This window comes from Solenopsis invicta, chromosome 5, assembly GCF_016802725.1.
Source record: "Solenopsis invicta isolate M01_SB chromosome 5, UNIL_Sinv_3.0, whole genome shotgun sequence".
Taxonomy (NCBI): domain Eukaryota; kingdom Metazoa; phylum Arthropoda; class Insecta; order Hymenoptera; family Formicidae; genus Solenopsis; species Solenopsis invicta.
In genome coordinates this window covers 20,708,066-20,721,980 of record NC_052668.1, presented here as the reverse complement: position 1 = coordinate 20,721,980, position 13,915 = coordinate 20,708,066, and the positions used below count along the sequence as shown (strand labels likewise).

The following is a 13,915-nucleotide window of genomic DNA, read 5'->3' as shown; positions in this document are numbered from 1 at the left end:
ACGCGCGACACTTGGTTTGTTTTCGGCACCTCCGATACTCACGCCCGTCGAAAACTCGAGATACGGGATACGGGGCAACGGAGAAGACGCGATTGAACGCACGACGCGACTTCGTGTCATCCCGACCGATCATTGTCGTCTGAGCGACACGAAGAATCCAAGATTCTCCTCACGACTATTCGTCTTGATTTATACTTGGCACGAACGCGCGAGCCTTCGTTTCCGGAACTCTCGAAACCCTCCTGGTGCTCACGCGTGTCGAAAACTCGGAATAAGAGGCAACGAAGAAGCTGCGAAACACGATTGAACGCGACACGAGTGCTCGCATCAAACACTCGTACGGGATGACGAGAATGTGAGTTGGAATGCGCTGCGACACACTGCGACCTTTCGTCGTACTCCCTAACCGACCGACTGCTGGCACTGCGTACTGCGTAGCGGCGTGACTGGCGACTGGCGCGTGATCACCCCCACTCCCCCACGCGCCTGCGCGCCGCTGCGCCGCTACCGTCACCACTACGCAGTAGCAGCAGTCGGTCGGTTAGGGAGGATGACGGAAGGTTATGACGCGTCGCGGCGCATTTCAACTCGCATCCTCGTCGTCCCACGAATTTTTCACGCGAACGAGTGTTTAGAGAGTTTCGTCGAGAGTGTCGGAAGTGAAATAAATTGTCGGCCGTTCGTGCCAACATTCGTCGTCAGTCGGATGCGATGTATTGTGCGAAGTTGTGTTGCGTTTAATCATGTTTTGCATCTTCTCCGTTGTCTCATATCCCGAGTTTCCCCGACGTAGAAAGGAGATTATTGCAAGGAGCAAGTGCAAATCTTGCGAAGAAAATGCAGGCTCAAGCTGAAGAAAAATATATTGATTATTTTAGGTTGCCACCTCAAATTATTTGATGAATTACTAAAATTAGTCGGACCTGTTATTATCAAAGAACAAATAATTCGTGATTTCATTTCGCCTGAATCTCGCCTACACACTGCAGTTTTTTAGCATCAGAAGATAGCATGAAATCGATATCGTAATGACAATTATTTGATGAATTAGTAAAATTAATAAATTAATTATTTATTAATTAATTTTTTTGTTTTTCTTTGTGACAACACGTGAAAGATGAATACATGCGCAAAAATTATTCCGCTGAAAACGGAAAAAGAAAATGGCGGAATCGGCGGAACGAAGCCGCTACCAATCACAAACATTCCGCATTCCATGTGAGCGCACCCTTAATGTCTTCGTTTGGCGCCAAAATTACAAAAATTTATAAATAAACAATTGCTGAATAATAATTGTTTGCAAGAAATATTGCAAAGATTAAACTTATGTTTAATATTGTTGGCAACGATGCATCGTAAAGAGTTCAAACTGGATCTTCTCGAACATTATTGATCGAATGATCTGATCTTGTGTTATAGAATATAGGTTAGAAAAACATCTCAGTGCTCCGTGATTTTGATGCCCGTACAAAATTTTTGCATTGTCTTATGCAAGTCACGATGTTAGTCCCGGCAATTAGAAGGAGTGTGCCGTGCAATTTGCGACGAGTCGCCGCATGTGTCATTTACAGAAACAAAACGCGGACGAGGATTGTACGTCGGTGCGACGAGTCGAATTTTTTGTTCACCTCGCTCCCGAACGTCGTGGCCTGCAGAACTTATAACACCGAGTCGGATTCCGAGTCGCATGCCTCTCTGCCAATGCTCGTTACCGGCGCCGACGTATTCACACCGTCTCTTTTAACTCCGTTTCGTCTTTTCTTCCTGTCCTTCAGGACTATTCCGTACATAGATAAAGAGTTTCTCATATCCGAGACTCTCAACGGAGCCAAATATGTATGAGATTGTCATGACTATTATTAACACTCTACACACATTGTTCTGATACTTTTCAATTTATTTTCATTTCTTTTACAAGTATAAAAATCTTCAATGAATCTTACATATACTTTAGTATTTTCCTGAAAGTATTTATGTGGTTGTTTTTTGAAAGAATTGTATATAAATTGTCATGACTTATTACACTGCTCTTAGTTATTTAAAAAGAAATTGCCATGACCAAATTGTTAAATTGTGTGTACAGAGTGTTAAAAATACTTTAGTGCTGTTTGAATACTGACAAGCATATTTTTATATTTTCCAGGCAATAACAGTGATATCCAAAGCTTTAGCGAATAGAGACTATGATTCTTTAGAAGGGCTTGTAGCAGAAAATATGATAGAAGTTTTAAGAACAAAGATCGAAACTCTCAACCCTGAGCAGAGATGTTTAATTGCAGTGAATCAGGAAGATATTGCGTTTCATGTTCTGTGTGATATCGCAGCTACGACAGGTAACAAAGTTAATTGTCTCTACAATTCAAGTGTTTTTTTAGTACAAACAACATTTCACTACTCAAATTCAATTTTTATTATATTGTAAAATAAAGGTTTTAACATTTGACTTAAAAAAACTATTTAAAAATATAATATGAATGCTGAAAAGTAACTTAGAACTTCTTTAGATTTTTTGAAAGCCTAAAACTTAGAACAGTGAGATAACTTGGGCTTCAGAAAAGATTCAAACTACAGATGGAAGGAGTAAAAATATAATTGTAGATGAAAGATTAAATTAACACTGTGTATTCACCTCGTTTTTCACCTTCTCTATATATGTTAGGTTATGACATTTCCAAGTTAATTTTCATCATTACTTTTACAAGTATAAAAAAAATTCTTCAGTAACATACTTAACATCTCTAAAAATATTTGTAGAGTTGTTTATTGGAAAAAAATTTGTATATAAATGTTATAATTACAGTGTTCTTCTCAGTCTTTAAAGAAAAAAAATTTATAGGACAAACTTGTCGAATCTTGTGTACAGAGTATTAATACAAAGTTTCTGTACTATATTCCGAAACATATATCTATTTCATCTCTTATTATCTTAGATAAGGAGCATTCCATTGAATTTAAAATGATCTGCCACTACATCCCAGGTATGACCGAGAAAAAGCAGATGCTGGAAAGAGCTAACTTCACAGACCTCTCTAAATTGGGAAACTTGTTAGTATGTAATTATACATTTACTCGTAAATATGTAAATAATATTGGTGGTTCGTGGATTGCGACTTTTGTAAATCATTTTAGTATTAATCTCTCGACATAGATATGTCAATATATTTGCAAACTAGTTTAAAATAAAATAAAATAAAATTTATGTTAATTTGTTTATTTGTTGTTGCTGTAGAAAATAAGTGCCAGCCATCTTTCTAACATTACTTTATATCTTCCAGTAAGATGATCAATGCAGTACAAGATTTACATTATATCATGTTTCATACATGTATATACATACAAAATATATTTTGTTCACAATTGAAATATACCAGTTAAGTTTGTACATTCTAACAAATATATTAGTTACTAATGTTTTCCAATACCAGTGGAATATATTTTTTAATATGTAACAATGTCGCACCAATAGGCGTCCCATTTTTTGAAACAGATACAACTAAAGGTCCCTATAAAATAAAATATTGTGTAATATAATTGCATATTTATTACACATGTACGATAAAATTTGTTTAAAGTACCTGACAGATCTGTGGATTATGTATCCAACATTCATGTTTAGAGCCTGCAGTTTGGAACAAATTATTCTGTTTTGTAGGCACCGAGTTGAAAAAATTTACTTCCAGATCTTCTAAATTACACACCGAGATCTTGATTATATTTAAATAAGGCTCCATAAATAATGAGATAACACCTTTTGTGGAAATACCAGCTTGCTTGAAATTTATTTCAAAAGATTTAGTTGAGAAATCTATTAATTTATTGAAATCATTCAATGTAGGCGACTGATCTTCTGCAATATAACAATTTCATAAATATATATAAAAACTATTTAATTTGTATTGTAAGATATAAGATTATTATCTATAATTACTTTTGTAAATTGCATCAGTAAGGCGAAAGGGTTTAGTAATGGTTAAGGCAAACATAGGAATTTGGTTTCGTTCTGTTCCCTTTAACAATTTATCTATTGCTGCAAACATAAATTAATTAAATTATTAATTAGGAAATATCGAAACTGTATGTATAAATTTTTTCATATCTTACATTTTCCTACTTCTTCAAATACTTTTGTAACTGGGATATTTTTACTGATATATTTACTCAGATGCAACGCATACAATCCATACTTGCTATTTGTTCTTTCGTAACTAGGACAATGACTAGATGTGGAGTACGCTTGTACTAAATTTCGTAGATTTTTTCTACTCTTATATTCTTTGACTTTTGGTATTTCATTGTGAATATCAGGATTACATTCTCTATAACAATATTTCATATAATGTGTCTCAATATCTAAATGTAACATTGACATGATTTTTATCCTCAAACTTTAGATATATACAGGGTTGAGTAAGTTAACTTTTTTTAACTAAATTAATTTCATAAAGCATTAGCTTTAATTTAATTTAGTATATATATTAGAACAGATAACTGTAAAGGTATTTACTTTGGTGGAACAGTTTGGCACATGTCCAATATCGTTACTAAAAGAGCAGGATCATTTTGCAATAATGTAGCTAACAATTCACTCTCGCAAATTGCATCTTTTCTCAAATAAGATTCTGGCGCGTTAACGGCAAGCATGTAGCTCTCTTGCATTTTAAAACCATGTCCAGCATAGTAAAACAATCCTATATTCATATAAATTTTAATAAGAGCACTATAGTTTCATATAGTATATTTGTAATAACTCACCGTATACTCCTTCTGTTAAAACTTTACCAAATATTTTTATAGCATTCTTCATCTGTTCGAGTGACAAGTTTATAAGACAGATTACTTTAAAACCTATTTCCTTTAACAGATTACCAATTTTTGCAGCATCATTTTTAGGTGTCTCCAGACACGTGTGATTTTCATAATCATTATTTGCAATGATTAAAGCTATCTTTGCAACTGCCTTTTCACGAGGAAGATCCAACTGTACCAATATGTATTATTATAATCATTTTAAAAAGATTGAATTTAAATTTAATCTTTTAAATTTTTTAAATTATATTTAATCTTTATTAAGATTTTTCATAAAATAGTAAATTATATGTGTAATTTTTACCATTACATAACTTCTTTGAGTGATCACTTCATTCACATCATTATTTATGTAGCAATGATATTTTCCTTCATGCTTAGAGCTGAACTGTTTTATCTAGAACATTATTTTTCTTTTTCTGTTATGAAATCCTTTCTGATGTTAATATTGTGTGTACTTACATGTAATACATTAGACATTTCTCCTTCTAGTTTTGTATTATCTCTGAACCACTGATAACGTGGTTTAGGATGACCATGGGCTATACATTTAATAATGAAATCTTCATTTTCCTTAATCTCTAAGAAAGCAGGTGGTTGCTGCTGTATAATTACAGGCACACGAGTTATATTTACCAAAACCGATTTTGTCAACAATACAGATATTACTGTCTCTCCATCATTGGTAACTTGTGAGATTTTACAGTTATATTCTCCAGCTTGATCACAACTTTAAGAAATTATACATAATTGATTAATTTGTCTTGCTACGAATTTTTACCTATATTTTTACCTATTTATAACGATGTCAAGTTCACAACTCTGCTGTTCCTGCAGTTGAATATTATTGTGATACCATTGGTAACTTGGTGATGGTATACCCATAGCTTTACAAGAAAGACAAAGATGCTGACCAAGAGATATCTCTAAAGTCTCATGCTCCAAATCATCAGAGGGATGTTTAATAATTACTAACTGCTCTAATAAGAATTTTGTGAAAAATCAAATGATTGTCATGAAATATCTTGCCTGCACTCATGTCGATTCGACTGCAAACAGATAGATATATACCTGGATAATGTAAAACTGATAAAACGTTGCTAAGTTCACAGTCCCTGAGCAATGTGCACAGTATTCCAACTGTGCACATTTTTACATTAAGCTCAAACAATAAATTGTCTGCTGGTGTTTTTGCAGCACTGGTATTCTGTTCTAGTGACTGCAGCCACGATTTCCTATATATAATAAATATATAAAGAATTTTAGAGATAAAGCAAATATTTTATTAGTTTTTGTAGTCATTCAAGTTGTCTTCTCCTTACCATTGATATCCAAGTTGTTCAGCTACATGACAAGCAAGTACCTGCCAATTTGAGTTCTTATTCAACTCGTGAATCAATTCGTTGTATATTGCCGATGGAATATATTCTAAATACATGTCTTCGTTGATTTTTGCCATTTTTTAATAACTATATTTATTGTTTATTGCACAATTTGGACGACTAAAGTAGACGTTGCGATCTTTCTGCTGTCAAATGAGCGCGTTACTCATTGCTGCGTACATTTTTCTCGATTGAAAGGAGGAAACTAATGAATAAATGTGAATCATATTTCAGAGGAAAATATATTTTAATTATCTCCTTCTGTTTATCAATAATATATTTCATAGAAAATCCCAGAATTCAGTAACAGAATTTGCATTATATCTAATTTTAATTCATGGAAATTTCCTGGGCGTTTTTTCCGTAAACACAACTGTAGAATTAGATTTTAGGAATAAAAATCAATCATGATAAGAAATCGTCGAGGGCTCAACTTGTTGCTGCATCAAACTGCTTTTTGTCCGAATGCATTCGTTCTCCAATAAGAAATCTTATTTTCTAGAGGTAATCAGAAGCGATTGGTTCAACGATTTAGTGACAAAGATCTTATTGTCCAAGAATGTAATCGACTTAGGCAATATCGCAAAAAGCGAAATTGTTTAATTATTTTAATTAAAAAATTAATTATTAATTAAAAGTATTATACTTAAAATAAGTAAATAATATTTTGCAGAAAATAGACAAGAAAAAGAAAGCAATTGGATTTTGAAGTTTAGCCGTTGGCAAACCTGCGTTGGAAAGTTGCTTCGGTTACCCGGCGCGCTCTAGGAAAGAATGGGTAAGTCTCTAGGCTTTTCGCTACAAATATGGCCGCCCGCGAACGAGTGAACGGCGACCGCGCGGCGCGAAGTTGCAGCTCCTGCGCAATGCGCGTGGCGCGCTGCGCCGCATGATCTTGCGTATCAGTGTTGTTTGCCAGTGCCATCCGGAAGGCGCACATCGGGGTTACGCGGAGAAGAGTGTGATAATCGTATTTCGTGTGAGTTCCCGCGAACGGCGGTGCGTCGTCGATCGCCGGAGGGGAAAAAGCAAAAGGGAACACGTTCGCGAGGGAGGCGGACGTTGTCGACGACGACGAGACAGGGTGGCCGCTGGTGGTCGGTGGCGGTCGCTTTAGTGGCGGCGGTAGTGGTGGTTGGTGGTGGTGGTGGTGGTGGTGGCGACGGCGGCGGCGGCGGCGGCGAGCGGCAGCAGCGGTGGTGGTGGTGGTGGTGGTGGTGGTGGGTGCTCCGGGTTCCGCGAGTGTCCGCGAAAAACTAGTGCCGCGAGCCATCATGGCGAACCCACGGAAATTCAGTGAAAAGATCGCGCTGCTCAACCAGAAGGAGGCGCAGGACTCGGCGGCATTCGAGGCGATCATGAAGGAGGTTTCGAACGTCACGAGCAGAGTAAGGAAATGCCAGTATTATCCTTTGGCGTGGGTGGCTCGGTGCCGTGCCGCGATCGCGCCGTGACCCGTCGTGCACTTCCCTCGTCTCTCAGATGTTGGAACGTAAACAACGGGTGTCCTCCCTCGACCCCGCGGCCCCCCTTCCCTTGTCGTTCTCGTTCTCCCCCCGTCTCTTTTTGTCGTTACGGTTACCGCGCTGTTGGTCTCTCCGTCTTTGTGTACGTGCGTGCTTGTATGTGTGTGTGGGTGCGTGCGTGCGTGCGTGCATGCATGCGAGCAAGTGAACGTTTATGCGTGCGTGCGTGCGTGCGTGCATGCGTGAGTGAGTGAGTGAGTGAGTGAGTGAGTGAGTGTCTGTCCGTCTGTCCGCCCTGCTCGCTCGCCTGCCTTGCCTGCCTGCCTGCCTGTGTATCGGCCGGGTTGCTCCGCGAGCGAGAGCGTGTGTGTATGTGCGACTGCTGTGCAAGTGCATCGCGCGCGCGGCTGCCGCGTATCGTCGGCACGCGTACGCCGCGTTACCGCGAACGGTCGCGCACATATACGCGCTCCGATATACGTATGCATACGTCGCACGTTCGGATCGTTTCGTCGCTTTCGCTTTCGCGCGAGACGCACGCCGCCGATCCGAACGCGCGACGCGGCGCGGCGCTTCGGAGGTGCTTATCGAGGCGCGATTACGCGACGCGGATTAATTAATCTCTCGAGACCGCGAGAGCGCGATCGATCTGCTGTCCGAAATTTCCGCGTTTTAACTCGCACGCGAACGAATGTACGTACGTACGTCGACTCCGCTCCGGCTATCTCCGTGTATAAATTTATTTTTGTTTGGCAATTCCGCGTTGCGGAGTCGACACGCGGGATTTCGGTTTCGATGGAGGAGGGGGCAGAAAAAAAAACGCCGAGAGGCAAGCGAGGCGACGCGGCGGGATTTCCTCGGGCGATCTCGCGGACGACGAGAAAGCGCAGCAGCTTGGCGCTCGTTTACGGCACGTTCGATTCGTTCCGATGCGCATGTAAACATTCCGCTCTTTCAATAGCAGCGCCGGCGGCCCTCGAGGTATTTTCAACGGGAGCGTCGGCGAGGTTGGGTCGATGCATTTAGCGTCCTCGAACGCGCACCTCCGCATGCCCCCCGTGCTGCGTGGTTAAAACGGGGCGCCAGGGAGCGTTCTCCAATCGCCGTCGAAAAGATAAGGACGTCTCGTGGGACCGTTCGATGCTATCCCGAGTATCTCTCTCAGAGCAAAAACCTGGAACAAACGAAATGGGATTGGAAACTCTACGTCTTACGTGAAAAGGACAATGAATAAAATGGACCGATTTTAACCTCCGGAATGGCAAATAATAATGGTATTTTTTTTTTGTAGTTTTTAAGCTGCTGAATCTCTGATTCTGTGTGAGCTTTAAAAAATTTGGAATTGTCGGGAAAGTCTTAAAATTAGCACGTAAAGCAGTATGAAAACAGTATGTTAAGGCAAGTGTAAAGTTATAGTAAACAATATTCCATGAAAATTGATCGTTATGTGAACAACACAATTAATAAATGAGGAAGGTCTTATTCGATCAAAACGGATCTTGGTGCTTAAAAATATTTGTCACTTTAATCTTACAATTTTGGTAAAATACACAGAGAAAAAGATTATTAAATTTTAATATTTGTTTGAATACTTGCAATGAAATATTTACTAAATGTAAATAAATATTTATTTAATACATGAACCACTAATTTAATTTAACTATCTTTTTTTTATTGAGTAAATATTTATGTACCCTCAGGAAATATTTCATTGCAAGTATTCAAACAAACATTTAATAAAATTTAGTAATTTTTTTTCTCAGTTCTCTTGTACTACAATGGAATACAAAATATTCTGAGAGAAAGTCTTTGAAAGACGTAATGAACAATGCTCTCAAGTGCTGTAGTCATTTAAACTAATTCCTATCGATAATGTTTGCCATTATTATTAGATATCAATAATGTTTTGACTTTTTTTTATTACGCAGAACTTGAATTGTTAAAGATGAGAACATTATTATTAATAGGAAAAGACGAATACGTTCATAAAACTCGACAATAATAATTTGCAGTATTAGTTTTTTAATAAATTTCATATACTTTAATACTTTCTCGACAAATTAAAATATTTTAAAGGTCAGAATCAGATTTAGCGGGTCACAAACTACAGAAAAACATACCGTAATTACTTACCTCTCAAAAAATCAGTGTTTAATTTTCAGATATTATAATATTTTGTCTCTGTCTTTATTTTTAAAATATTTAAAAATATTTTAGTTATAAACGGTGTTTAAATTTAAATCTTTAAAATGTTTAAAGTCATTACAGATATTTGAGCTTTAAAAATTTTAGTGTTTTAAATTTGAACACCGCTTAAAATATTTTTGAATATTTAAAAAAACGAATGCAGAAGTAAAACATTAAAATCTTAAAATTAAATTACGTTTCTTTCGTAATGCGAGAGGCAAAGTCAGCACATTTTATCCTTCTTTGCTTGATGTTTAGATGTTGCAGACTTCGAAACGCGATCGTTTAAGACAGGGGTCGGTGAACTATCAGAAACTCGCGTAATTATTATTTATTACATCTTGAATTTCGTTAGTAAAAATTTGTTTTCTATCTTGTTATGTAACCTACATTTCCTCGATTTGATCTGTTGATCCATAAAAAAACTTGAAATATTTACTATCTGGTACAGAACAAATTTGCCGACTTTTTAGGATGAGAATTGCTTAAATTTGACTCTCAAATGTCTGAAATCTCTGAAATTGTGGTGTCTGGTTGACCGATTAAACAGAGGAGAACCGAATTCCGTTAGATTTCACAATGTCTATACAGTGCAAGAAAAGTTTCGTGCGCGCTGCCCAAATTTATTCGCTCAGAGAGTACCGTTCGAATCGACAATCGGAGAAGGGAATTCGCTACACGGCTGCACGGCTACAGAGATAAGAACCTGTTTATCGGACGCGTGGGTCCACAGGGAAGGTCGATATTACGCCGCGTAAGCTAGTAGTAGGTCGCGAAGGCAACGCTTATAATCGTAAAAGGGAAATCGAGGATCACACTCCTGCGAGAATCTAACGAAATCGTGAATGAAAATGGTAGCGAGGGAGGCAGGACGTGAAGAATTTCTACTCCTCCGTTAGTCGCTCGTAGTAGGGGGGAGGAGAAAATAGATATCAGCTAGTTAGTCTACGGTGTTAGCGAGTATTCGTTCGAAGCGCTAATCTCTAGATTACGGCTAACCAGCCGGTCAAGGAGTGTAAAAGTAAAATATCACTTACGATCGTCATGCTTGCGGTGGTCATGGTTGTGAATGACGGGACCTGCACAGGTGGCCTCGGCGAGCAGCTCGGTGGGTGCTAGTCCCACGGGATCCGGCGTACCGGAGACCCCGCTGTCCGTCAAGAGTGCCGGCGCCAGTCCACCGCAGTCCAGCGGCAAGCATCTGCACATTAACCTGGGAAATCAGTTCAGGGCAGGTGGCTCGCTGCCGAATGTTAACAACAATGTCAATTGCGGCAACGACGCGAAAGAGCACTCCTCGCCGCATCCCGGCGCGATTCACCTCGACCTTAAGGTCTGTACCGTTCTCTCCCGGAACGAAAACATCCCAACAGTTGTTGTTGCCCCGGCTTGTTATCTCCCGAACGTTTCCGTTTCGTTGCACCCTTATGGACCCTCTGGACCCTCACCACACACAACACGTTCCACGGAGAAAAATTCTTCCAATTACGTTCACGCACGCTCAGGTTTTATCGAAAAGATCTCGGCGATCGAAAGAGCCAATTTTTGCCAGGCTGATGCGCCGCCAGGCTCTTTGCCTTATTTGGAGTCAAAGATTCAAATTGTCACGTGCAAAGTGCAACAAAGTTCGGTCTCGATTCGTTTTAGTTGAACGCAATGTTTTTGATCGGTTTTGAAAATATTTTTGAAAGAAATTCTTCTTTACGTCAAATTGCTTTCTAATATCATCTATTATTTTCTACACTGAGGGAAAAATTACTAAATTTTAATAAATATCTATTCGAATAGCACTAACGAAACATTTATGCACCGTAAGTAAATACATATTTCAGTGGTATTATTCTCGAATAAATATTTATTAAAAAGGAATTATTTTCTCTCAGTCAAATAATAACTTTATCATGCGTTTCGCGATGAGACTTACGACCTATTGTCGTATTGAAATTCTAATTCTAATTCTAATTCTAATTTTTTCTAAACGCAAGCCTCTTTCAAGTCGGCACAAAATGAAAGACTTTTCTCCGTGCTTTCCAAGGGTCGTTCCGCACTGCAGATATTTTACGATTCGCTTTGTTTCGCACCAGGTTTCGGTGTGATTACGAAATTTATTTCGGATAATGCAGTGTAATGTCTTGCTGTTTATTTCACTCATGCGTATGAAATAGAAAATATTGTAACGTTCACGTGCACATCACACTGAACGACGCAGTAAGAGTTGTGTTGTCAACCGATGGTACCGATCGTAGTAATTTTTCTTTTCGTTTGTAGTAGTCTTATCCTTTTTTCTTTTTTCAATGTCTCCGCACAACAATGGACTTGCATGGCACGTACGCAATAGCACGTATTAAAGATGTGTTTCAATTGCATTCGATATCATAAATGTAGTTGTGTATGTAGTCGGTTATTTTTAGTGGCAATTAATTTGGAATCCTGCGGCGGCGACGAGCGAGATAGAACTGCGAAATAATTAAAATTCTAACAACGTGGATCATATGGTTAATTTGATGCAACCATGCGATATCACGTTATGTAGGATAAACGATGCATACATTTTTCGCTCGTGTTACACGCTAAAAAGAACGAAGGTTTTATCGTGCGTTTTGAACTCTGTAACCTTTGTATCATGTTTGCATTGTTCTTGCAGCGTGCATATTCAATTAACAATGAACAACTATTTTATTAAGCTGCACAGATCGGCGGCGCAAATTCCATACAGAAAATTTACTTTTATATGACGAAGCTCCAGTCATTAATGATCTTATTCATGCATAATTACTATTATATTCATGCAAATATCTTTTCTCAAAGGATTTACGGAATGACGTAGATTAAGTCAATGAAATCACGACCTTACAGCGGGAATTTTGAAAAGTTTTAACGAATGTAAATTAATCGTCAAATATCAAATATCAGCTCAGTAACTTGTAATGAATTAATGAGGCAAACTAAAAATAATTAAAGATTTATATGACAAATTCAGCTGAACGCTTTGAAAAAATATTGTGTGAAGAATTTTGTAAAATAATTTTATTTAGTCTTGACATTGTTTCAAAGTTAACAGCAAAACGTACTTTATGCATTAACAGCTATGCATTATCCGAAGTGATAATTAAATTTCCTGGATGAAGTTTTCTCATGCCCAGGTGGACTGAGAAAATTACGCGATGTCATTTCAGATAGAGATTCAATGATGAAATTACACCTTTTTTCCGCATTGTTGCTGTACTGGTCGTCATTTCGCAAAATCATAAGTATAGAAAATTTTACGATTAAAAACCGTAATTACGTGCACCGCACGTAAACAAGTAATTATTTTTACAGGCAAAATATTTTTAAATTTATACTTAAAAAGAAACGACGTTTTATTAATAACATTAGCAATCTAATTAAACATAATTTTTTTTAATATAATAACAGTATTAATAAAACAAATAACATTTTATTAAAATAGGAGCAGCATGACACATTTGTTTTATACTGCTATAGAATTAATGCGACTATTTTTGATTAGATTGCTACTAGCTAACACTATTAATATACCATTACTTCTGTGTAGACTGTTAAATAAAAATATCAACTCTCTATGATTGCCGAAATTATGATACTTTGTCGAATGAGGAAACTTACCTCGTACATAATTGAAGAATTGAATGGTAGATGTAAGAGTTCGTAATTTATAAAGTTGATTTTAAATATAAACTTGTTTTTAAAATAGACTTTCAAATTATGGATTTACCTCGTTCTTACACTGGTTCGTTCAAACGAGGTCTTAACAATGAATTTTATAGGTTTCCTTCGGTATTTTACTTCATGATCTTTTCTTTTATAAATCTTTTCTCTCGAAGAGCTGCCGTACCTAATTAACTTTTGCTATGTAATTTACTCTTTATAACGAATCTTTTTTAATTAATTGATACACTCCGCTTCATCTTACACGCGAGTCTGCGAACGAATTGAAAAAGTTAAATGGTACTGGAATTAAAGGCAAATAAAGTCATAAAAAATTGTTTAATTCAACATTGTGTCTCATAAATAGCTCGTGATTATATATCGATATTTCGACGGTTCTCCTTT

At 37.5% G+C, this 13,915-nt stretch overlaps 3 protein-coding genes across 17 annotated transcripts in view; 2 read left to right on the top strand and 1 right to left on the bottom strand.

The window, feature by feature from the left end:
• The first annotated feature begins 529 nt into the window (after window positions 1-529).
• LOC105195111 lies at window positions 530-3,421 on the top strand. Of its 4 annotated transcripts, none has more exons than XM_026133606.2 (4): window positions 530-1,836; window positions 2,144-2,333; window positions 2,931-3,045; window positions 3,276-3,421. In XM_026133606.2, the coding sequence occupies exons 1-4, from the start codon at window positions 1,489-1,491 to the stop codon at window positions 3,373-3,375; spliced, it is 753 nt and encodes a 250-aa protein (XP_025989391.1). In that variant the 5' UTR covers window positions 530-1,488; the 3' UTR covers window positions 3,376-3,421. The 4 variants fall into 4 exon arrangements, with proteins under 4 accessions (XP_025989391.1, XP_039305840.1, XP_011158660.1 ...); XM_039449906.1 differs by lacking the exon at window positions 3,276-3,421 and having other exon boundaries at window positions 531-878; window positions 1,420-1,836; window positions 2,931-3,209; XM_026133607.2 differs by having other exon boundaries at window positions 532-1,836; window positions 2,931-3,049.
• On the bottom strand, window positions 3,247-7,350 carry LOC105195110 (mucosa-associated lymphoid tissue lymphoma translocation protein 1). Its single transcript, XM_011160356.3, has 11 exons — window positions 6,129-7,350; window positions 5,878-6,041; window positions 5,600-5,786; window positions 5,269-5,536; window positions 5,111-5,203; window positions 4,753-4,978; window positions 4,505-4,688; window positions 4,102-4,316; window positions 3,929-4,027; window positions 3,576-3,847; window positions 3,247-3,503 (listed from the first exon to the last, which is right to left on the bottom strand). The coding sequence occupies exons 1-11, from the start codon at window positions 6,263-6,265 to the stop codon at window positions 3,399-3,401; spliced, it is 1,950 nt and encodes a 649-aa protein (XP_011158658.2). The 5' UTR covers window positions 6,266-7,350; the 3' UTR covers window positions 3,247-3,398.
• An 81-nt stretch (window positions 7,351-7,431) lies between these two features.
• The window catches only part of LOC105195108 (CREB-regulated transcription coactivator 1), a 35,840-nt gene continuing 29,356 nt past the window's right edge, over window positions 7,432-13,915 (top strand). For 9 of the 12 annotated variants that reach the window (XM_026133597.2, XM_026133602.2, XM_026133601.2 and 6 more), the window contains exons 1-2: window positions 7,433-7,576; window positions 10,929-11,174. In XM_026133597.2, coding sequence (XP_025989382.2) covers window positions 7,463-7,576; window positions 10,929-11,174 — 360 coding nt within the window. In that variant the 5' untranslated portion in view covers window positions 7,433-7,462. Of the gene's footprint in view, window positions 7,577-8,817; window positions 8,929-10,928; window positions 11,175-13,915 lie in introns of those variants that run through there. The other 3 variants (XM_026133598.2, XM_026133604.2, XM_026133605.2) reach the window with 3 other exon arrangements.